At 41.2% G+C, this 26,729-nt stretch overlaps 1 protein-coding gene across 2 annotated transcripts in view; it reads right to left on the reverse strand.

The window, feature by feature from the left end:
* Positions 1–26,729, reverse strand: part of LOC121714100 (metabotropic glutamate receptor 4-like) — a 181,413-nt gene that overhangs the window by 56,126 nt on the left and 98,558 nt on the right. For both annotated transcript variants that reach the window (XM_042099279.1, XM_042099278.1), the window contains one exon: positions 12,701–12,917. In XM_042099279.1, the coding sequence (XP_041955213.1) occupies positions 12,701–12,917 (217 nt within the window). The remainder of the gene's footprint in view (positions 1–12,700; positions 12,918–26,729) is intronic.

Here is a 26,729-nt window from a genome sequence, read left to right on the forward strand (position 1 = left end):
TCCGTCCAGCGTTGCATTCATTTTTCGCCAAGATCTTGCATTGATGACGGGAGATTCTGACCACTGCACAAAGTCTTCTCCATCCCAATTCTCAATGGGATTAAGGTCTGGACTCTGTGTCTGGTGATGATGTCTCATGGTCCCTGAATCTATCTTTCACCATTTGAGCCCGATGAATCCTGGCATCTTGGAATATGCCCGTGCAATCAGGGAAGAAAAAATCCATTGATGACCTGACCAACTGCAGCAACCCCAGATCATAGCATTGCCCCCATAGAGAGGTTCTTACCTATTTGCTTATTTAAATCCAGATGGTGACCATTTTTCAGACAGGCAGAGTATTATTTAGATTAAATGTACGCTGCCATGATGCTGTGAAGATTTGTTTTTTATCTGGAGTGAGGATGTATGTTTAAATGTTATTTTCCCATTTTCTGCTGTCTTATTCTATATGCTTACAGGTATACACATGTGCACAGCAATGCGTATAAACAGAGCAAAATAAAACAGTGTTTTGTTTTTCTATTCTGGTGTATTTGATACAACTGATCATAAACAACTTTGCCACTTATCTGTCCCTGGCTAGCCGAAGAAGAAGGTCATGATTTGTCAGAGTTTGTTTTCAAATATCAACTATGCTCTGGACAACACACACACATTACTGTCAAACACTACAAAAGTAATCTATTATCAGCTCACTGAACATGGTTGAATGCCTATGCATATATCCTCCAATATCATTTCCATACTCCGGGAGAGTGGTCCTGCATTTTGTGAGTAGCCTGTTTTTTACAGTAACCCAGCGATCTATCCCACGCTTCTCTGAGCTCCACCTGCAGCCTTGAGCCTCAAGGGCTGCGGCTCCAGACTTGCTCATGAATTATGCAGGACAGCAGCGGCAGGCAGGCAGGCAGGCAGGCCCCTAAAAACCCCCGGCGCGGGCTGACTCACCTCCTCCAGGGGACTCGCGGGCCCCGCGATCTGACGGAGCCATAATTTGTGAAAAATGAATTCTGACCAGAACATACATTGTGGCCATGCAGCCACTTCACAGGTGTGTGGCACTGAGTGATTTCTGCTGTTTTTGAGGGAGTTTAGGATGGAGAGAGGAGAGGAGAGCAGAGGAGAGGAGAGAGAACGGATGTGTGTGAGAGTGTAAGAGAGAGTGTGTTGTGTGTTTGAGAGAGACTTTGTCAGTATGTGTGTGTGTTTATGTGGTTGCGTGTGTGTGTGTGTGTGTGTGCGTATGTCTGTGTTGGGCTGTTAGAAAGAGAGGGTCATCAGCAGGGAACCTTGGCTCAATCTTTTCCCTCTGAAATGTGAGAAGTGCAGAGCTTCTCTAAAACCCTCTTCACATCATTGTCTTACTGCAGGCTACCGCAGAGCCTTTTTAGAGTGGTGCGAACATTCCCCAGCCCGACATTCAAACACAATATGCCCCTATGATTATTTATATTGTACCAACACCTAAAAGACCCACACATCAGGAATTCTGCAACTATTGATTAATAAGAATTAATGTGAATTATTTTCTTGATTAATCCATTTGTTTTTTGTGTCAGATGTCAGATGAAATGTCAGAGAAATGGTGAGAAGATATTGACTGTGATAGAACAGTAAGTAAAGCTGAACATATAAGTTGTAGAAGCTGCAATCCAAAAAGTTCTAGGTGTTTCCCCTTAGAAATGACACAAACCCATTAACCAATTACCAAAATGGTTGGCAAATAATTTAATAGTTGACAAATCATTGATTAATCAATTACTTGTTGCAGCCCTAAGTTCTCCACTTGAAATTATGGCATAAGATGCTATCAATGAACAGGGCTGCAAACCAAAGTTGCTTTGAGATCATTCAGGATATCAAAACTTGTCAACATAGATTCAGAAAATTACATCGTCAGTCCAATAGTGCCTTCATATATGGTCAGCCAGAATCTAAAAACGTCTTCTCAAAGAGGGCATTAGAAAACTCACGGAAAGGCGTCTTTTCAAAGAAGGCCTATGTGTCATATGTTTTAGACAAGGTATGTTTTTGGCCAGGTCAAAACATTTTTTCAAAAACAATCTTGCATGTTTGCTATAGGAAGACAGAGCTACCTCGTAAGTCAGTCGTAAGTCAGTCGTAAGTTGGATTGACTGTGAGAATGAGCAGTGGTAGGGACATTTGACAAAAAGGGCAAAAAAAACTCAAGTAGTGGTTGCTTCATCACAGATTTGACACTAGGCAATTAGAAATACTGTTACACAAATAATGACTTTTCCTGTTCCCTATAGGTTCAGCTCATACAATTCACTGTGATATTACATTATAAACACTGAATGTGAGCGAGATCTCAATATATGTTGAATTACATGGTTTTACAATAAGGGCAAAAGCAAAAGTTCCATAAGAAACAGTGCATTAGTTTTAGGGGAAAAACTTTTCCACTTGTTTCTATTGAACATTTCAGTGATGTTGCTTTATCGAGAAAGAAACCGGCCCTGATTAAACTGGTGCACACTATTGCGTCCTTGCCTCCAGGTGGTGGTCTGTCCCACAGTGCAGCCTTTTAAACAATTACTATGAGACCTGTGCACAGAGGGCTTCTGAATGATCTAAATGAATGTTCAATTATTGATGCACATCTATCACGTTTGTATAATAAACTGACTTTTTCCTTCATTTTGCCATCCAAAACCTCAGGCCCAAGCTTTTTACCTGAAGTCTCTTTGATCAACATCTATGGAGTAATTTTGCTTTGTGCAGAATGGTGGCTGTGACCTCAAATCAATTACTGTATTGTGTTAAGAAACAATTCAACCCAATACACATCAACTAAGTGATAAAGGAGGTTGAGGTTACACATGAAATCACACAAACCTCACATAGCACAGACAATACACACTTAAATCCTATTCAGAACATATTGGCTGATCAATCTAACTTTTCCTGTACACACAAAAGCAATTGTTTCCCTAAATGGTGGTAAAAACAACCCCCCACTAACCTATATGAGTCAATACACAATTATAACATAGACTAGTGGCAGTAAATGGTAGACAGACATGGATGAAGAGTCTGGGCATAGTCTCTCCAGCGGTATTATAATATCCCAGACTATGCTGCCTAAGTCACACACACTCTATCATAACCTAAATTAAAGGAGAAATCCGGCGAGTTTTCACATAGATCTCCTTTTCTCGAGGTCACCGAGTACTGTCGGTACAAAAAAAAAACCTGTGGGCATCTAAATGGGAGCTCACGGACCTGCCCCCAGAGTGTGCTGTAGCTGCCTGGCTGAATTAGCTCCTGGCTGTAACTCGAGCTAGGTAAAAACGATTGTTTTCATTTTTTTTTCATACCAAGAGTACTCGGTGACCTCGAGAAGCTGAGATCTGAGACGTACATTTCTCCTTTAACTGCTGGAGTAGTGCTGCCTTTACACCCAAGACCATAGGGAAATGAAATAGCTGGCAGCTACAACATGCAATGCACACACAGGCCAGTGTCTCTTAGATTTGAATAATAGAATTATAAGCAGAGGTGGTGCAGGGTAATTTCTCACTGACACATTTGAACAAAACAGCTCATGTACATTATCAGTGAAGGTTGACCTTAAGGTTGAGTTAATTGGCACAAGCATGTCAACATTTAAAATCTATTTGTTGTCTATTAATACTGACTCACCATTGTCGCTCTTTATATTCTTTATATATGGGAAATAATCTACAGATAATAATTATTGAGCAGTTCTGTGGCACATACTTGGAGACAACTTGTGTGGAGACAACTTTTCTCCTCAGCCTTCAGAAGGTCTGTGAGAGAGTTCAACCCTCTGGCCAACTAAGTACTGTAGCACAATGTGAATTCTGTGAAGGTTATCTCATCTAGAAAATTGTTATTGATTACAAATTAATATTATGATCAGTTTGAATGAATACTATCTACTGTATATAATCACAATATCCAGCTAATACTGTAAGGTATATTCACAGTAATGGCACACTTAGAAAAAATAATGTTAGCATCAGAGAAATGGTGAAATTACGGAAATTCTAATTAAGAAACTGACATACTGTAAGAAAACATGAGTATTTACTTAAGCTCTCTACATATTAATGTGTATTCACAGGCACAATGAAGCATCCAAAATGGAAAATAACAGTGACGACACCATTACCAACACCAGATGGCTATTATCCAGGGATGCCCCAATCTCCACTTCCAATACGTTCCCATTAATCCACAATTATTAATGCACAATACACTGCACACTGCGTCCCCCCCCCCCCCCATCCCCCATGTATTCCAACCTTATAGGTATATCCCTCTGGAATGTTTACATGCTAGTATATCTGCATTACATGAACAGGCACGGCAATCAAGCATTACATACAGCTGGTATGGAATTTGTGATAACATGGCATGAAATATGGAATTAATCAGAAGAGTCATCAGGAGGCCTTGTTAATATGTTTAACTTTGCGTTTCGATTAGCATGTCCAATCAATCTGCAAATGCAGCATGCCTGACTGTCTGATGTGTCAATTAAGCCAACTTTAAAATGAATTTATCACACTGAGGCATTGGCCACACAGATGCTCCACCACCACGAAGGCCATACTGTTTTGTCACTGTGACATTATCGCAGGGCTGAGGGTATGTGTGTGTGTGTGTGTGTGTGTGTGTGTGTGTGTGTGTGTGTGTGTGTGTGTGCGTGTAAAAGAGAGAGAGAGAGCGAGAGAGAGAGAGACTAATTCTGTGTGTGTTTTGCATCTGTCTGCGTTTGTGTGCATTTGGTGGGTCACGCTTACTAATCAGAGAGTGTGGTGTACATTGGGAAAATTGGTGTTCACTCATTAAATGGGCTAAAATTATGGGTAGGGTTACAAATGTGTGATATAATATTTCCTGTTCTCACCCCCCCCCCCCCCCCCCCCAATAAGAGTTTTTCAGACTTTCTCATCTTCAGCTCCACTAGAAGAGAATGGGAGCTTATTTTTTGATGGTTTATGGTTCCATGCCAAGGCTCTGCTCTTCTCAGAAGGGGAAAATAAGCTCCCAGTATCTCTGTAAAAAAGATACTCCATCAGCCACACCAATATCCCCACACAGTCCCCAGGGACACACCATGATGGTAAGTGTTGATGGGAAAACAAGCCGCTTTGTCATTTAAGCGGAGACATTAGGCACACCGCAGCTTGTGCAAGCGAGAGAGGGAATTGATTAATTCATTAAGACAGAGCTGCCACAAGATGTCCTACCAAAGAACTACTGATAAGGCAACGACAACAATAACACAAAACAACAGCGACTGAGCTCCAGCAAACCAAAGCAATGATTGAGTAACGCAGGTGCATACAGTACCATCATAATATCATCTTGCCTTTTGAATTCTTAAAATCTGAATCAGATAGGACTGAAGTCTTATCTGAGATCTCTGAAGCAATACTGAGGGAAGCACAGATCTTAGCAGGGGGGCCTCCAGGGAAAAAGCTGAGAGACAATGTTCTTTGCAACTCCTGGACTAGCCAGGTGCTGGGTAACACCAGTATCTTAACAAATCAGCAGGTCTCCAGCAACGCTACATGGTTTCAGCTTCCAGGTAATGCTAGAGATGATGGCTTCATTATACTGTGTGTTCATTAAGCTATGTCTACATTAAGCAATGCTCTACATTAAGTCCATTAGGGTTATATTGTAACAGTTGTTGGTGTAACAGATGTTTAAGTGCAGACATTATGACATTACATTATAACAAGTAGAACACTCAACACTTTAATGAACCCACTCAGTACTTACTGCATCATTAGATACTGTGGGTTGCCGTGGAAATAGTAGCAGAGAGGTGCACAAATTAATTACCCCGCAAAAAGTTAACCTCAAGAACAGTACAGTATACTCACAGCTAAGCAACTTCACTACAACGCTGTGCATTTTCAGTGCAATTGACAAATTGTAGAAGTCAAATATCCATAATGCTTACTTGTATCTTGTACTACAGTTCAGTGGTTAAGCCTGACTCTAAACACTGCTTGTCTGAACAGGAACTCAGCGTTTGCACTTTCCTTGACGTGAGCTGTATTTGTGCTGAACATACAGTAAGCGTTTATTAAACGTGATATGCTGTGGTTGTGTGCCAAAGAATGCCCTCTAAGATGTTCCAAAAAGCCAGTGTGCAACTAAAAATAGACACTAAGAAGTGTAATTCAGAGTGTGGCCTAGTTGTTTAATGATGGTTTGGTTACCAAGGTATTGAAAAAGTAGTTCATACATTATTATGCGTAATTCATTTGAATAAGAATAATAAGAATAACAGTTTTTAAAGTTAGTCTGTTTATAAACACAAGTAAAACTCAATGCAACTGCAATCCTGTGTGTTGGGCCTTAACCCACAGCAACCGTACAGCAAAGTCCTTTTGAAGTGGCGCGGAAGTAAAGTCCATGAATGGATAAGTCAGCACAATAGGTTGGTCCGGTGGGATACTAATTGGACATGCCATGGCTTATTGGGTATTCATGGGAGTGTTGAATTGCTTCCCCCAACTGTGAGAAGAGGGTTGCTAAGGCTCTAATAAGGGCTCGCGCCATGTCGGTGGTCTTTAAAAAGAAATGCCACGGCTCCAAGCTCTCTGCTGCAAACAGCTCTGTGTCGGGACGTGCTGCCTGGAGTGAACTCAGCTTGGTGCATTGTTTGAGCTCCGCTCGAAACACGTCCGACCAGGCAGACAGGTGCTTTGATCTGGTGAATCTAAACATGATGCCCCCTCACACCCCCCACCTCCCTTCATTCTGCAACAAGCAGACCAAACCTGTGAGACATCAAACCACTGTGCGCACGCATGCTGGCGCGACATGGCGACCTGGGCTGTAACCAATGCGACTTATCCTCTAAAGCCCTCCCCAGGTGGCCTGTTCCTGTGGCGACCCCCCCTCTCCCCATTCCCCCACCTCCTCCTCTTCCAATCCCTACCCTCTCCCGTGTTCCTCATCGCATCATCTGAGAGAGGCCCCTACGCATCGCTCCAGGGCATGTGACGGTGGAGCTGAGAGCTGGAGGCCAGACAGAGCTGAGAGAAGAAAGGAACAGGGGGCCCAGAGAGAGGGAGAGAGAAAGAGAGAGAGAGAAAGAGTGAGACAGAGAGAGAGATAGAGAGGAAGAGAAAGAGAGAGAGAGACTGAGAAAGGAAGAAAAGTGGCGGTAGGGGGCACTTCGGATCCTGAGAGGGTGAGAGAGAATGGGGGCGTTTTGAAGGGGGCTTGGGGGGCAGTGAGGATTCTGAGAGAGAAAGCAAGTGAGTAAGAGACTGAAAGAGAGACCAATAAGAGCTGAGGACTTGGTATCCTGAGAGAGAGTGAGAGAAAGGGGACGGGTAGCAGTAAAGATCCTGAGAGAGAGTGAGCGAGAGAGGGATGGAGTCATGGATGGAGTGAGAATGAGAAAGAGAAAAAGAAAGAGAGAGAGGAAGGAAGGCGTGTCAGTGGAGATTACACTCATCCCACGCAGGGGTCAGGGGCCACCCTCAGAGTGTGCTGGCTGGGCCTGCAGCTGGAACGTGCGGCTCCCCAAACGCCCCGTCATGGCACAGTGGCTCGCCCACTCCTTCTGCTCCCAGGCTGCTTTCACACGCATGCCATCTCCTCCTCCGTCTCCCTCACATATACACTCTTCATCGCCCTCTCTCTCTTCCTCTCTCTCCTTCACATACACTATCTTCATCACCCTCTCTCTTTTCCTCTCTCTCCCTCACATACACTCTCTTCATCGCCCTCTCTCTCTTCCTCTCTCTCCTTCACATACACTCTCTTCATCACCCTCTCTCTTTTCCTCTCTCTCCCTCACATACACTCTCTTCATCGCCCTCTCTCTCTTCCTCTCTCTCCTTCACACACACTCTCTTCATCACCCTCTCTCTCTTCCCTCTATCATCCTACCCCCCTCTCTCTTTCTCTCTGTTTACTTCACTGTCTATTTATTCCTGTCACTTTTAGCCTTTTCCTCTCTTACTCTCTCTACCTCTCTTTCACTCACTCTCCATTCATCTCTTAGCCTACTATTACTCTGGGTCTCTCTCTCCCTCTCTTTCTCTCTCTCTTTCTTCCACCATTCTATATCCTTGCACCACATATCATCTTTGTTTTTGGCTTGCTTGTTCACATTGTGTAAATGTCAACAACAAAAATGTGTAATTTTTACACATCCAAGGTACAACACTGGAGTAAATATTTACACCCGCTGTTGACTTTTTCCGTGGCATTAACAAACATTAAGTCTCATCACATCTAATCAATATTCAACTTCTTGCTACATTAAGCAATGTGCTAGACCCTTATGCTAAGTTCTGTTTTCTTTCTCCCCCCTCGGCTCTATCTCCTAATGACGGAGCGAAACAGCCCCAGACCCACTAGCGGGGTTTCTGGAGGGAGGAACAAAACCAGCTGCTCATCTGAGCTCAAACCTTGGGAGGTCAAGACCCAAGCTTGCCTGGAGGTCATCTTCCAGACCCAGGGATTGCGATCCACATCAGCTGGAGGGAGACTGTGGTCTGTGGCTGGCCTGAGTGCAGTGACCTCTGTGTGCTCGACATGCTTTCCTTTCTCTGCATCTAGTTCTGATTTCCTTCAGCAAACACATATGGTTTAAGAGAACCAATAATCTTAGAATCTGACTGAAAACCCAATATTTTTTTAAACCAACCTGCACAACATGCACCCTTTCTTTTAGACCTGAACACACACAGCAATCATGCAAAATCCCACCAAAGGTGCTCATATAAAGTCACTGATTCAGTACATTCATACAAAATCATGCATAGCATATATTACAGTTTTTCTCGATTGCTTTGACCAGTTCAAAGAAACTGGGATCCACTTGTTCTTCATGAACACCTTCTTCGCACAGCAGAAGTCATCTCTTGTGAATGTGTTCACACGGTTTCATTGGGTTCACACATTTCTCACACCCTTTTGCAAAACAGTTAACACAGATGTCATTCAAAGATCCCAAACTATTTGTTTCCCTGTGCTAAACAAAAGGTACACATATTTTCACAGGTGGTAGAGATTCCTTGCATAAGGCTGAATTCTCTGATACACCTGTGTGAAACTCCTTTGCACAATTCTTCAATCAGCAATCATTATCCATAAGAGATGCCATGTCTGTTCAGCCTTGCTATTTGCAAGTATGGATCTAAGAGAAAGTACTGTATTGCCTATAATTGGTGAAGAAAACAGTACAAATGGTGTTTACTGTAGGTCTATTTCGGTGAAAAATGACACGTTGGAGTTCAATGAAATTTGTCTTGTCTAGGTTTATTCAGTACATTTAGTCTTTTCACAGTTTTTTTCTGATACCAGAAAAAAAGAAAGAAATAGAACAGACATAGCAAAAATGCTCATTTTGAGAACTATATTTTGCATTTTGTTGTCCAGTGTATAATGATTGATTGAAATCACACAGTGATTTGACGACAGGATGTGTTGTTTGAAGGCAACATTTGCTTTTGCTGTATGTTTTAAGTGTTTTGAGAGAGTAATAGCCTTTTGCAAGTGCTTTTGTTCAGACATGGGTGTTAACTGTTTTGAAAACTTGAGTTGACGCAAGCATTAAAGCGATCAAGAAAAACTGTAAGAAAAAATAACCATAAAGCAGTTTAGTTTGCATACCATTTGTTCTTGTAAGAACAAAGGAATAAGACAGCACTTTCACTCAATTTTCCTGCCCAAACCAATAAAGATTACGGTGCAAGTTTCATTTCCACTCATTTCAACTTGTAATGAGTTCGGAGCACGTCTTCTAATTGCTTCTGATTGAGCTATCATGGGCACATACCCTCTGAGAACAAAGTAATTTACATAACCAGACCTCCCAATGCCAACCGTCACCTCTTCACGCTATTGTACTGCAAGGCTTTTTCTTTGGACGGCCACCATCAAAAGATATCCACTTGCTGATTGCCAGTCAGTTATACAGTATGTTCAGTGTGAAAGATATGGAAGGACAGACTGACAAATTTGCCATGGCAGATGCCATGCAGATGGGGCAAATAGGACGGACACATTTGCTGTCTGTCTGTGTTATGATTAGGGACATGCAACAGCCGGAGTCCCAAGGGCCCATGCTCTTACTTACACACCAATGTGACAGCAATTGGCAGTTAAAGTGTTCAGCACTTCAAATTGTGTCAAACTTCGTAAACTTTGAACATTATTACTACATTATAAGATATTGGTCCATGTCTTGAGATACTGAAAATGTCAGTTGCAACACCCCCTATGGATTTAACTTCATGAAATTTGTCGTGCATCTGACGAATGTGGTTGTGATGTCATGAACTCCATGGTTAATTTATTTATGGTTCATTGGTATTTACTCTGAATACATTTACTTGCCTTCAAGGTTGGATTTTTCCTCATTGTTTTCATTGTGAGACTTCACAAAATCACTAAAATATGTGTTTTACTTTTTACTCAACTTTACCAAGAGCACCAATACATATGGAGGGTGCAGATGCACTACATTGGTAAGTTCTAAAAGAACAGCTCTACGGCATGCACCATTTATTTAAGTCCCCTTAAATTCTAGGGAACTGAACAATGTCCTTTAAAAGGTAAGTGCTACACTGTCAAGACGAAATTAAGAGGCTTACCTCTCACACAAAACAATATACCGGTACTTTTCTGTTAAATCTGAAACTAAATGGGTTTTCCACATAGTGGGTGAAAAAAAGAGAGTTGGGATATAAGAAATGTTTAGAACATTGGCTTCCTTCATTAAAACCCCCATCCATAAACACAAATAAGTGATTCAGCAACGACCTATTCCGCTCATCAACATATTCAGTCTGTATTGGTTTTACATTATCCACCCGCACCTATGCGCTCTGGTTGCCAAACAGTCATCAATAAAGACCAAAATTGGGGAATGGGGAGAAGGTGATAAATGGCCAGCTAGGGTCTGCCAAAAAATAAAATCATACCAAATCTCATCAGCTCGGCTGTGGGGCTACCACACAAGTGCGTTCCAAGCAATAAAACTCTCATCGTCTCAGTACGTGAGCACACTATATACAAGCTTTCTTTCCAGAAGGTGTTTGGGTCCTAGTTTTCATTTAAGTTGCTGCAGCTGGAGAAGAGGCATCTCACGACTGCCAGTTTGAAGGGCTGTGTGGGCTAGATTTGCACTACAGCTAGGATGTGGTCACTTTTTGGTGTTACATGTAACATAAACGAGCTTTTGTCTGTTTATTTTTCTGTCTGTTCCTTTCTGTGAATTTTCTGTTGCCTGAGGCAGGTGCACTAGTCTTCAGCCAGGCAGCTTACATCAGAAAATGCTCAGATCAGAAACGTGCTTTTATTTCACACTTTTTACCATGAATGCGTCATCATCCAGCACTGGATATCAAGTTGGTGAGTTTGTTTGTTGTTGCTCTGCATGACGTGTGAGTAATGCATGTCACTGTAAATGTTATGAATTCAGGGAGTTTCAGGGCAAATCAGGGCCGACGCAGGTCGCTTATGTAAACAAATCTGAACTGCCAGGGCTGAAATGTTGGATGGGCCTTGAGCGTTGTGATTTAAACACAACCATGAACCAGTATACTTTATGCCTTTTTACATGCATAATACAAACATATGTTCTACTGTTCATTTTTGCAAACTTGCTACTTAAGGCACTGAATCGAGTTGTATACTCTTGGTCTACACTGAACATTTACATTGAGCTATTTAATAAGAGAGACACACTAGATCGGTGAGGACTCTCACCTGATCCCAACTGACAATACGTGTGCCTTTTAGTCTCTTTTAGTTCATTTTGTTAGACTGAGAGCCTCTTTCTCTTGCCAGTTCACTTCATTTTCAACATTTCGGCATTTCAGAACATTTCGGCATTTCAAACTCTAGACTCTAAATGGAAACATAATATGAAATCAAATTACCATAGTGGACCTTAGGGAAAGGATATCTGCGCTGAAGCGTATGGATCAGACAAGAGCTCTCAAGGGCCACCAGCGTATTGCCACTGAGTGCACCTGTGCTGCTCACTACCTCAATCAATCAGGAGTGCTCGGCCAGAGCTCCTCCATTCCAGATCAGAAGGTTAAGGGGTTCTCGCAATCTGTGAGCGTCTAGTGCTCTTTCGTTACTCTTTCATAGGACTAACATAACCTTGTCATATCCTTGTCATAACACTGACCACAGCCTTATTATAAATCTGTGATGGCAGATGCTCTGTCCTCTTATTGGTCATCATGATGATAGCCAGTGATGTGATAGCGATGTGAAGCTCTCAAACCAGCTTATGTCCGATACAAGTTAAACCATCATATCAGAATATAGCCATGACAAATAATGATGCTATGAAAATGCTACATCCCTGGACACCGACTACCATTACTCCACTTACGGAGGCATGTAGTATCTGTCAGGATATTATTATGTAAGTCGTATGATGCATATATGTAAAATGTTACTGAGTTTACGATGCTCTTGAAATATTTTCAAATATGATTCAGAGATTGCCGATGAAGAACATGTGGTGAAGAACCGACTACCATTACTCCACTTATGGTATCTGTCAGGATATTATTATGTAAGTCGTTTGATATGCGAAATGTTAGTGAGTTTACGATGCTCTTGAAATATCTTCAAATCTGATTCAGAGATTGCCGATGAAGAACATGTGGTGAAGAACATGCAGAGAACATGTAGGACTCACCGTCCTCTCTTGACTTCTGTATGAAGGCGTCCACCCCGCTTTCACCATAGCTGCCCTCCGAGGCCACGGTGGACACATAGTTCCAGCGCATGAACTTGACGATGTCCACCATGGCCTGTGCCTGATAGGTGTCCGGGGGCACCACGCGAGAGAAGTAGTCGTAGCGAGTGTTGTCGCTCAGCTCCGGAGCTGTGGAGGCGTAGCTCACTTGGGGAATCTGCAATAAAAAACAAGACAAGGGTGAGAATGAGTGAGAGTGACATGTAAGATGGCTAACGGGAGCGATTCATTTTGATTCAGAGCTCCTGAGGTTCGTCCGACAGTGAGGTCTTGTTTTACTAGAAACATCAAGAGCTTTGGCTCTCTGTAGGCAAACATACCCCACCCCACCCCCAACCCTCTTATGTTTTCTGTTTCTGAAGCAGTGCAATCTACTGAATAAGATGATAAGTGAATTATTAAAACACAGCTAAAAAAATGCTACAAAATTCACACTTTTATCCATGCTGAGTGGAGAAAATAAGGCAGACAAAAAAATAAGACAGAAAAAAAATCAAAGGGAACTTGCAGTTGTGAAATGTGGAAGCATATAATAAATTCAACACTGTCCACTTACGAAAGCACTTATTTCCTCTCATAATTGTTAGCTTTGTATTCATTTGTATTCATATGAAAAGCAATCTTCAGAACTTCAGCATAATATTCTTCATCACATTTATGGCCATTTCCAAACGTTTCCCTCTCTCCCTTCTGAGCAAATATAATCTGACAGCATGTTTGAGCCTGCCATGTTATTGGTCTCACCTTGAATATATGTGGAGACAGACGCGCTCCAGAGAGAGGCTATTTTCAATGTTTGTATTTTAGAATTATTTTAGTATTTTATAAAGTATTTTCACACTGAGTTTATGTGTAGTTGTTATCAATTCAGACAGCATTAAATTAGATTTAAGCATTATGCCCCGCAGCGAGCCTGTGCATATTAAACATCATTATAATGGCTGTTTTTATTTGCCTTTGTTAAAGAACATCACTCCATAATTCAGATCCATTCTTACATATTATTTTTTAAACAACTGATACAATCTTTTACGGTTAGGCCAACCATGTGAAAACAATGAGGCTTTGTCATCTCCCTGTAAATATAATTAAAAAGTTTTGATTTGTTGTTTTCAGTTATGAAGGGGAAAATCTTTTTTTAGTGAAAAAATAACGAGCCTAAACAAATATTTTTAAGCAACCGTTCTCTAAGCTAGATAAAGCCATTAAACACAGTGTCTCAGAATTTAATATCTCCTCAAACCAGAACATGACTGCTTCATTAATGTGCCATTTCCTCACTTAGTAATGAACAACCAACTGGCTAGCAATTTATATACATATTATTATTATAAATATAACCAGTCATTTAATCCTCCATACTGCACACAATGACCACATAATTGCTATATGTTTCCTGTGTCCATTCATTAGAATCTCTTCTTGAATGACCCAGAGGTTGTGGAGACTGAATGTGGGAATTTGCCTGCACTCCGTGGCAGTGTGTGTGGGGCTGTGGGCTGTGTGTTGGATCCCCTGCGGAGAGTGTCTCCTCCCCCACCATCTCCGACTACGTGCGGCTTTGATGTTTGCCCCCGCGGTACTCAGAGGAGAGATGGGCCGGAGCCCAGCACCCACAGAATTTACCGCCACCACCACTACCACTGCCTGCTCCTCTCTCCTCCATCTCTCTCTCTGTTCTCATTTCTCTCTCTCTCTCTCTCTGTTCTCCTCCATCTCTCTTTCTCTGTTCTCCTCTCTCTGTCTCACTCTCTCAGCTTTCCTCTCTCTGTCCATCTTCCTTTCCATGTTCCTGTCCATCTTCTCTCTCTCTCTCATTTCTTTCTGTCTTTCTTCTTTCTCTTTCCCTCATGTACACTCTCTAACTTCTCTCTTATTCATTCTCTCTCTATCTCTTTCTCTCTTGCTCTGTCTTGACTGCCGCCCCTCTACTTTGCTTGCATGTGTGGGTATAATTATGCAAATGTGCAGCCCTACTAATTTGCAGCAGGGGCCACTATATAAGCCTCAGCATTAGCTGCATGTTAATGGCACTCTCCTGCTTAATGGCAGATCCCAGAAAACGTCAGGTTGGCGATTGGCGCCTTTTTGTGTCCTTTTTGAAAAGCATGAAGAAATGGCTGTAACTGCAACACCCTCTTTGTTGTCTGTATGTTTAACATATGTTTAACATTGCCACCTGTTGCTTACTGATGTCACACATTGCCATTTGTACGTGGCAAGGTACTATATAGAAAAAAAACTAAAAGATAGCATGTCCATTTATGTGCATTGATGTTAGATATAGATATTACAACACCAAAAATACAAAACCACATTTTACTGTTTTTCTCCTGTTTATTTGCCTGTGAATACTGTGCAGCTATCATCATCAGCTGCAGGTGAATAAGGAATTCATATCTGCCGCAGTTTTTGTTTACACTGAAAAATAGACTTCCTTCAGAGATCTGAAGATGTGTATAGGGGTCTCTTTGTTTGATTGGGCTGCTTTGAAGTTAAGGGGAGCGGCTTTGTTTGTCTGTGGCTTCTTAGCTCAAGACAATTAATGTGCTGCTTATTGCCATTAAAGCTCAACAAACAATGTCTTGTTTCAGACATGCAGGGGGAAACCACTTCTGAAGATCTGGATATTCCCCCTCCTGAACACTTGCCAAAGCGTACCACCTTCCCCTTTTAACTACTTTAAACACAAAAAAAATCCCTTTGACATGCCACATATTCTATTCCGTTTTCCTTCGACTTTGATTCATTGTTGTTGATTTTTTTTTATGTAGAGCATGTCTCATTTTTAAATATCTGTCATTTTGAGTCTGCTTTACTCCTTCTCTCCTTTTCTATCTATTCCTCTCTTTCTCTCCCTCTCCGATTCTGGCTCTACCTCTCTTAAGAGTGAGGCACTGTCAATGTCTATCCTTTTTGGTGCCACACAGACTATGATCAATCAGCCTCTCTTCCCAGGGGGGCTTGTCTAAACACAGCTTTCACATGGTACGGGATCACCCGCTGCTAGCTAGCACGCACGCACAGTCGCACACACAGACACACACATACACACCCACGCAAACGCTTGGCTGTACCTGCAACCCTGCCCCCCCCCCCCCCCCCCTCTCCTGACACCTCGCCGTTCTACTCTGTGGCCCAGAGGACAGTTGATGCCCAGACATAGCAGTGCTGCCACTGAGTCGATTACTGTGAATGGCATCTCTACTGTTTTTGCTCAGAAGAAAAGGGTAACCAAAAAAGAAATGTTCAGAAGAAAGTGTGGCCTATCCTGCCAAGTGTGCCTGTGCTGCACGGTCAAAGGGAGAGGCGTGCTGGGTAGGTCTCCACCAGAGACTCTGGTCTTTGTGATGTGCATTGCAGAGGTTGTGCTTCTGCCTAGCACACATCATTACCTCCAGGCACAGAAAAGAAATCGGAATACTCATGATGCACAGTTAAAAAAAAGCCTGTTCTCTTCTCCCCCACTCTGTTTTTGATCTGGATGAGACAGCTGATGAGAGGGGAGAAAAAAATATTCTCAACTTGAAGATGTGGCAGCCAACAGTTCTGGACGTTTATAAGGGATTTAAAAATAAGGGATAAAAAAAAATTATAAGGGATAAAAAAAAAATGCTAAAATATCAAACTCGTGGTTAGAGGAGCATGAAAAAGGAGACAAGACATTTTTCATTCTACAGACCCCCCCCCCCCCCCCCATCCCTGACAGACAGACACACACATCCACACACACACACACTCACACACATCACAGTCCAACATCATTATCCCCACAGTATTTCAGCACCCATTCAATTTAAAAGAGCCAGGCAGACAAGCTTATCTAAGATTTCTGTTTGTGAGATCTGCCCTCTGGGGACAGCGATAGTGCTGAACTGTGGTGTTCGCCGTAATGGTACACTTTTTTTCCGCTCTGACAGGGGAGTCGGGAGCTCACCCTCCCCCAGACCAGGAAGAGCCAGTAAGAGGCAGCCAGCAGCACAGAAAAGCCCAGGCTTTCGGCACGGCTAGATAAGACCCTGGGTTGATCCCATGTTTACTGAAAGCTGAAAAGGTGTTGGGGGGAGGCAGGTGAAGGAAATATGTTCCAGTCATATCTGTGGACCTCGCTGGCCATATCTCACATCTTACAATGTCAACAGCTTGCATCTAACCACTGTGGATTTTTTAATCCACCATGACTGTGGTATTGAATGCACATGCTGCCTTAGTCACCAAATCAAATTGCTCGGTAACACAATAATTTATTAATTTATTTACATGTATGTAAGTATGCACGTGTGTATGTATGTATGTATGTATGTATGTATGTATGTATGTATGTATGTCCATAATGTATTATGTGTGTGTTTTGTGTATGATTACATATGAATGAATGTTTGTTTGTTTATATGCATCCCCCTTATTTGTCCGGTTGTTTACTTTCCATGACATTTTATCCTGGAAAAGGGATGAGATAAAGATGAATGGAAATGAAGACAGTGTCCCATATTCAAAGGCTTCAGTTGAAACCCTTTAAATGATCCATCCCTTCCCAGCCCATCTATTTGGATTTAAATAGGTTTGGGAGATATGCTTAATTACTGCTATGGAATTTATTGCAGACTTCTGATGCATTTCTAATGTTCAAATCATTTGCTTTAAATAACTGTGGCTTTTTAAAAATTCAATAAGTTCATTTGGCATAACATCAATGCAGAATTAATGATGCTCATTAGAAGTGTTACCAAAATACTATACATCTGTTGTGTATTCTGGCGACAAACTCTTGGCTGAGAGAAAGAAATAGAGAGAGATGATTTGAATTAAAATTTATTTGTAGGCCTAGTTTTTATTACAATACATTTTAGGCGAGGAGAGAATAGAAGTGAGTGTATTTATGAAGTGAGATGACTGAGCATTAGCGTGTTGGATCATGTGTTTGAAGTGCCCCCTTTCAAAGTGATTAGTCTGGCTGTTTACTTGTTGAATTAAATGCACCGACATCACTCCTATTTTCCCTCATTTACGCCATACAAAACAATGAAATCTGCGGCAAAACATTTAGCATAATTAGCGTCTTTTATGAATCACACACTGGAAACCAGTTTCATATTACCCCCACATAAGCTCCGTTAAAAAATCCAGAGACCAGAGTCAGAGCCCTCCTGCTGCCATAGCAACCATAGGCATTATTATCGCATTGTGTGATGTTTCTATACAGCTCAGCTTCCCAAACACCCCAGCTCATCCACTCTTCTACAGGTACATGAGGGAGACTGTGGCTGGACACCGGTGGTGACCTTGTGTGGACACACAGAGAACAACTTGTTTGAAAAAATGCACTAGAACCCCAATACATATACAGACACTGCTGTTTGATGAAACAGCATGAAAGAAAAGGACACACGGTCATTAGAGTGAAAAGGCATGCCACTGGGGTCTGAATGACCATGTCCAAGGTCTACCTTCCTCCATGATTTTTTGTGGCTCATAAACCACTTTAAAACTTTTTTGCTTTCTGTTTGCTTTACTTTTTGAAATGGTAAAATGGCCCTTTCTTTGCCTCAAGCCTTGTACCTGCAGCCCAAAGACAGCAGTAGGGATATCCTTTACCTACCAGACATTCACTCAGCTCATATTGTGAGACATGATATCTATTTTAGTTGATAACTGTTTTTGCATATTGCAAAAGTTTGGCAACATGCAATTCTAGAAATGCTATCACCATCGAGGTCCCTGCATCATGTACTGTAACCCCCAAACACACACAAATACACACACAGCTAAGAATAAATATATTCAGAATCACTTTTGTGCTGAATGTACTGTAACACCCACCAACATAATAACTTCCCACCAATGTAATAAACCACCACCAACATAATAAAAATCGGCACAAAATCAGCACGTTTTATACGTAATAATCCTGTCAGTGTAATAATTTCCCACCAACGTAATAACTGTTGCCTACTGCCAATGTAATAACCCAATTTCCCACCAACGTTTGGTGGGAAGGTTAAAAAATGATTACATTTACTTCCTACCAATGTAATAAATCACTGATTTAGTGATATTATATCTGTTTTTTTGAAGGGAATGGAGGGTTGGCTATGGCCTCTGGATTTCTTGCCAAGTTACAGGAACATGAAAAAGAACCAATTTTGACCTCATGCTACGTTGTGATTGTTAGAAGACGGAATGCTGAGATGGTTGGAGAATGTGGGAGTCCGCAAAAGGGCTTTGAATGGCAGGCATTGAAAAGAAGTTGCTGTAGTGGTCTTTGACTTGTATTATTATGACAAACAAAGTGGCGGTCATATAGGTTTAGTCAGATTTTTTTTTTCCTTCAATGAATTTCTGTCAACGATTTCCGGGACACCTTGATTCGTTGCCCACCCGCTGCACTGGGCCCCCCAAAAGGAGGTAGGCCGGACACAGTTTTCTGTGAATATCTCGAGAATTTCTCCAGTGTAACTTGCTCTATTCCAGACCTAATGCAAAACATAAAAACATTTCTACATATATAGCAGTCACATACCCTGAAAATGAACGTTATTAGTTTTACAGTTGAATTGAAAACTCATCACAGTCACATCGACTGGGCTGGCATATGCACTATGCGAGTTTCTTTTTTTACCAGTGTTATTAAAGGTGTGAAAGCAGTAAGAAAAAATATACCGGTACCCTTTGGTTTCGTGTGGATGTAGCCTAAATGTCTAAGTTGATTTTGATGTTGGATGTGAACATATACAATGACTAAGATAAAAAAAAAACTTGTGAAAAGGATGTGGTCATGAGGATATAGCATAGCCTACAGCTGGAAACAGTGGCTGTGGACATGTAGCCAAAACAAGAGCCTATGATGTTAAAGGAGTGGGAGCAATAACTTCTAACACAGTAAGCTAATATGTTCGTGCAGCACGATCACATGAAAATCAACACAATTAACCCAATTATCCTACGGATCATAATACTATGCAATAGCCTAGCTGACCGGGCTACAGTTTAGCCTACTGCCACAGGTCTGCACGGTCCAAATGTAAAACCAAACAGAAGTCACAGCATGCTCGCTGAAAACACGGTTGTGCAACTATCTGTTTAAAAACATGTCTTTATCATTACACAACTTTTCCAGCATTTTGCTGCCCTTGTCCCAAATTTGTTGAGATGTGTTTCTGGCTTCAAATTCAAAATGTGCTAATACTTATCATAAAATAGTAACATTTCTCTCCTTCAACAAATGATATGTTGTCTTTGAACTATTCTCAATTAAATATAGTGTTGATATGAGTTGTATACAACCTGAATTCCAAAAAAGTTGGGACGCTTTGTAAAATGTGAATAAAAAAGAAGGTATTACGTTGGTGGGTGTTACAATATACACAGACCTACTTATAGAGAAAATAGGGCTTTCAGATTAATATGTCTTCCAGGACCCACTCTCTCTGTGTTTGGCCATTACAGTACATGCTACATCCTTAATACATATCAAATTCCTCCTGCAAGTAATGTTTCACAGGCTGATGAATTCCTAAGCAATGCTACCTGGTACAGTTGGTATGTAAATTGATCTGTTCACTGCTCCTGCTGTTGACCGGATCATGAGAGTGGGCAGCAGTCCTCACAGCAAATTGAAAAGATGTTCCCTATCGTAATAGCCCAGAGCAAAGGAAAAACATATTTGCATCGTATGATAACACCTCTTTTCCCAGAAGTCATGGGTGTGAAAGCACTTAGCCAATGTGTCATGATTGATAAAGATCAGCGCTTCTCTAGCAGAGAGGCATGTCAGAGCTGTGCTTTGACCTAATGTAGATAAGGGACTGTCATATACAGTATGCTATTGTATACAGAAAAGCAAAAGCATCTTAAGTGGTGTTCATGAGTAAATCATTTTAATAGGTCCATATTCTGCTGCTCGGTCTGGTATAAAAAGACAATCTCGCTCCCTTAAGATTTGCTGCTTTTACTTCTCTTCTCTTCTCTTCTCTTCTCTTCTCTTCTCTTCTCTTCTCATCTCTTTCCCTCTCTTCACAGGGCCAGTTTAAAAGAAAAGTTTTGGGGGGAGCAGTGTACCGTGAGTATCCCTGAGGACGGGTCCCACTGGTCCAATTCAGTGTAGAACGAGAGTGCTGGCTCCCCTCATCTCCTGCATCAGTTTAATCCAGCACCAGACATCATGACCCACCCCCCCCCATCCTCTCTTCCTCTGTCCTTCCCTCCCTCCTTTCATCCCTCTCTCTCTACCACCTCCACAGTCTCCCTTCAGTCTTCCTGAGAGGCCCCACAGGGAATGTAGGGACTCGGTGAGATGAGAGCCTAACAACACACCCAGCAAAGTGGTCAAAAATTCCTGACTAAGGTGGAAGAAGTGCTTTACTTCACTTCACTTTTTTTAGTGTGTTGGATTATTAAAATTTCTATCTTGATAGTTTTTAGTAATAATTTACTGCAGTAGTGTTTTTGATTATTGGTCTAGTTAAGTACTGCTACAATCAAAGGTGCAATTATCTAACCTCCGATGTATATCACTGAACAGGCTTACAAGTGGTGTTATCATAATCATAAGATTGTTTGGTATTGAGTACTCATGTATCTAAATTGTGTATTATCTTTTTCAGGTTGTGCTGCCGCAGAATAAATAAGACTACCATTTGTCTCAACGTATAGCCTACATCTCTGTACATCACACACATACACTTTCGGTCAATACACACACACACACACACACACACACACTTGCTTATACAAGAAAATGCGAGGAAAATCATCGAATGACAAATGAATGTACTTGTAACTGGGGAATGTCTGGTAATTCATTATCAAAAGAAGTCAAAACACCACTTTGTTGTTGAACGTCAGCTTCCTAAAACTACACACACAGCGAGGATTTAAAGCCTTTCAACATATCAGCCATGGTGTTATATACATCAGCTGAATGGCAACATCAATCTACAGTTCAGTTATGTAGGTTTAATAAACATTAATTGGGGACTGTCTTCTGTGATAAATTCCCTCATCAAGTACTGAAATGCTACGCATGATACATGCAAACACCTGCACAACAAAGGTATTCTTCTGTCACCCCATAATAACAGTTTTAATTAACTAGTCACAGAGATAAGGGAGATGATTCCTCCCTGACAGTATGAAGTTGGCATCACATTGTCCAGTAAAACTGGAAAAGGAAGAACTGCGGAGATAATTTCACTCTTGGGGGATGCAAATTGAATTACAATAGGCACTTCAATTAGGCCGATTACAACTTATAATAGCCATACTGCTTAGATAAGATTGTTGGACCAGTTGAGACAGAGAGGGTCACTTTAGATGCTGAGAACTCAATTGAAATTACAATGAATCTTCACAACGTCTTGCCTTGAAACCGATTCCTGAGCCTTCCTACAAGAGCCTCAGACGTCATTCAAATACTTTCCAATTACAATACTCTCTCTGCCAAGTGGAAACGTATGATTAGATCCGGGGGCCATAATGACCTGCTCGTGACTTAGCCTGCACTAAGGGAGAATAGCGAGAGCTCTTTAGTATTCAGTCCCTCTCTACCTTCCCAATCTCCACACTCACTCTCATGGCAATAGCCATTTTCTACTGCACTGGTTCAAAAAATTGCCGTAGAGGGAATAAGCCCTATTGAAAGAGACGCCTTTTAATGTGAGAGAATTCTTTGCAGCCCTTAGAAAGGAAAATATGTCTTTTACACAATGTAAAGGCGACGCCAGGGTTACAGGTGACATTCGTTTAAGGAATTCATATGACGTGCCAAATGTATACATTCAAAGGTATTGTGACAGGGTGGATGGAGGTTCCTGCTGGACATTCTGAGGGATGTTCCTCCCATATCACCTTTTGAGATAAGAACACAAGAGCAAAGCTAACTAAATGATAGGAAGGGCTACTGCAACATAGGCTACAGCTGTATGACTGAGTGTTGATTGATGTGGTGATTGCACAAGCATGCATAATGTGCGTAAAAAGGACAAAACTGTAAGCCAGTAATCTTTTGTGGTAAGCCACAAAAGACTACTGTCTCTTATTGTCTGTCGATATGTCTTGAGGGAATCTAGTGATTTTCATTTTGATGTGTAATGGTCCTTTATATCACAAGTTCTCTCTGGTATTATATAAAGGCATTGGCATTGATCTGAGTGTTGTGTGAGATCTGAGTTTTGTGTGGGATTTACCGAGTCTCTGAATAAATGCCGTATCCTCCCGATGCCTTCACACCCATTTAATAAAGGGATTGTGGGATTGCTTAAATATCCGTAATTTGCGGTTTTATTGCAGTTCTCCTCCGGTCACACAAGTCTTTATTATCTCTAAGTGACTTTGTCCTGGTCTCACTGATCTTCTAATAGGAGTTTAGAAGCGTACAGACCAGAATATTTGCATGGGATCGATTCCGCTCCAGACAAGATTTTTATATTCCAAACTGTTGCCAGGGTTGCAAGAGCTCAGAGTTGTTACATTAATTATCAACAGGCTTTCTTGTGTTCCCTCTCCTGACTGTAAGCATAAAGCAAATTACCCAAAATAAAAAGTTGAATATATCAGTCTATAAACAGAATATTAAATGCCATATTTGGCCAGTACAGAAAACAAGCTTTTCAAGCATATGTAATGCAAATGAAGACAAGAAAACTTCATAAACAAACATGGCCTTGGTGAAATTTTATACAAATATGTAGTCTCTCTTTTCCTTAAACAAAAAATGACCGAAATATGACCCAGCTCCAAAGGTTTACATGTATTTCTATTACAATACTTCTAGTGGTCCTATTATGCCATAGGAAACTCATTAAATGGTATGACGAAGGTATTTGAGGAGCTCAGAAAATGAGCAGAGGTGTAAGCTCTTATAATAGCTGTAATGTTTAAGCCTCCCACAGAACCGGCTAATGATATCAGCTCAGAGGGTTAAAGGGCAAACGACAATTTTACACTTCCAACCATGCACCCTCTCTGAAACTTCCCTTGTCATGACATGATGAGGTGGTGACATCTACTATATGTGTATGGTGTAATGCTTGCACATGGTTTGGGTCTCGGACTGGACTTGCATGTCTGCATGGCCTTCATGAATCCCCATACTGGGCATGTATGGTGTGAGCAGATTGAGGTGGAGGGTTTTTGTTTTTCATGTGAGAGTACCTGGCCCAAGGCTGTGGCTGGCGAATGCACAGCTAGGCAGGGTGGTGTTGTGAGCAGGGTGATGGAGAGGACATGTGTGTGAGTCGTGTGCATGTGCCCGAGAGGAGAGAAGGTGGGATGCAAAGTGAAAGCTGGCACGAGAGACGGGCCAAGATAAAATATGCTTGAGGCTCGACTGGAAATGAGACAGGACTTATCGCCTCGGCTGGAAGAAGTTCAAGTGTGAATGAATTGTGTATATTTGAAATAGCCTGGACATTAACATGAAATAGTCTGAACATTAATGCTGCCTGTTATCAGGATCTTGACGGATGATGTCATGAATGAAACAATATCAGAGGAGGGAAATTAAGTCTGAAAATGTGCAAATTAGTCAAGCTTAATAATAAAGACTTCTTGAGAGACAGTTCCAATTTTCTATTGTTGCTGTAAGGCAAAGAGGAGAAAAGTGGGCTTTAATAATCTACCTTAATGACCAATTGGACTATTGACTGCAAACTCTTCTCACACTGCATACCAAAAAGTCCAACTTTTGTATTCAAATGGCATCACTTATGGCGAGATGTTTATTTCCTCATTTAATCAAGCTATCAGTATTTTCTTAAGCTATCAACATTAAAATCCCATTAACTCCCAATCTTGGTCAAAATTGGGTTTCATCTATTAGAAATCTATGGATGTTTTGTTTATAGCAGCCATCACCAAATGGCGGACCGCGGTCCGAGTCCGGACCGTGACGTGATCCTATCGACCCAGACCATAATAGCCTAATTTAGATTTTCACGTAAGATTTCAAAGCTGCGCTAAATGTTTCGTTGGTTATGATTACAGCATTTACTTCAGGAGCTTCAGGAACCATCATTTCGCTTGCTGCTACTCAGCCAGTGAAATCTGTGAATTCTGATAAAGTCGAGTCAGTGAGTAAAGTAGCCTACTATGGAGAAGAGACTGATAGCCTGAAACGAGCGAGGAGAGGAGGCGGGACGAGAAACAATCAGATGGATATCTAAGTTAACGATAAGTAAGTTATTTTCAAATCATCGATTGCTCAAAGAGGAAAAGCTAGACAGCGAGAACAGAGCTTTATATAACGATACCGGGCAATACCACGCAAAACTGTCACGTCCGCAACGCCAACTAAATATGGATGTGACAGTTTAGCACGGAATTACCCTGGACCTCTACTATATATTCTGACACAGGCGATTTTAAGCGCCAATTTGAAGCACCTCTACTAGACAAAGCATACATTTTGAGCAAGCATAGGGTAGGCTAGGCCTATTCAACAGTGAACTGAGACCACAGAATATTTTACGATTTAAGAAGGTAATATGATTGATCCACCACAATCTAGTTAAGCCTACATGCATTCACTGCCCAACAACGTACAGTATTCCTGGGTTTCCAGGATTTCGGGTCAACTTAAAAATAGCCAAGGCTACTCAGTTTTTCTCCCCAATTAGGCTACTCTTATCTTGCCTTATTTCTCCTCATTTCGAATGTTGCCTTTTAGGCTACTTATTTTATTTCACATTAAACATTAGGACTAGGCCTACAATCTTCTATTTCTTGAATTTCCCCTTGGGGGTCAATAAAGTACCTATCTATCTATCTATCTATCTATCTATCTACAACTAGGCTCCATCCTAATATTATACATACATACATATACATAGCCTAAACACGCACGTTAAACATTATGATGCTCCAGACCTTTGCTTGAGGAAATTTTCCGGAACTGGACCTAGCTGAAGATTAATTGAATACTCCTGGTTTATAGGCTTGCTGAACTATTCCAATATTGCTAGAATTTCATGATAGCATTTCCCTACTCACTGTGCATCATTAGTTCAATAACCAAAGACGGATGATGGATATCATCAGGACATTTTGCAAGCCTAAGATAAAAAGTTTAAAACTTGTCAACCCCTTTTTAGTGCTGGAGCACATAAACATACTGTAGATAAGTTGATGAGATGAATTTCACTTGTACTGTCTGTAAACTCATCCTCTCACCTGTAAGATAGTAATGTATGTGCACAAACTATTATTACAAGTAAACATATTATTACATAATCTTATCAGATTGTAACTATTCCCATCAATTCTATCTGTTTTTCCTGCTTATTACCCAGTATTACATAACATAATTATTTAATTAGCATGAAACAAAGGCTATGCTACACTGTATATAAAATGCTACCATATTGATGGCTATCATATTTACAGGGAATATAATGTACATAGTAGTGACTTTAGTCAGGTGTATTAAATCTCAAAGTCAGCTGTTTTTTTTTTCTTTTCAAACTGGCGCCTTACTGCAATAGCTGCTTTCAGACATAGGTGTAAGTCTGCATGTTCTGTGGATATCAAGCGGTTGGGCCGTGTATCAGAACATCATAACCGGCTCTTACACTACTCCCCTCCTAGTATTTCTGACTGGACATTATGTAAATGAGCTCATGTCTAAATGAAGCGAAGAACATGCAGAGATTCTGTTCATGTGAGGGTTCAACCATGTTCCACCTGTTCAACCATGCGGAGATTCTGTTCATGTGTGTCGGTGTCGTTCACATATAATGTCCGCATGTACACATCATATCTGAATCACCCGAAGGGTCGGATATCCGTTTGACAAAGATCCGCATATACTGCGGAGGACATGTTTGAAAGTAGCTATTGTCAAAAGAGAAGGAACAATCTGAGAGACTTGATATACTCAGCCTTTGTTTAATTCCACAGCCTAGTATACAGCGAGGGAAAACATTCTGCACAGAAGCATCTGCTCGTGCCAATAAAAGACTTGACTCATTTGTTC

Source organism: Alosa sapidissima, chromosome 7, assembly GCF_018492685.1.
Source record: "Alosa sapidissima isolate fAloSap1 chromosome 7, fAloSap1.pri, whole genome shotgun sequence".
NCBI classification, from domain to species: domain Eukaryota; kingdom Metazoa; phylum Chordata; class Actinopteri; order Clupeiformes; family Clupeidae; genus Alosa; species Alosa sapidissima.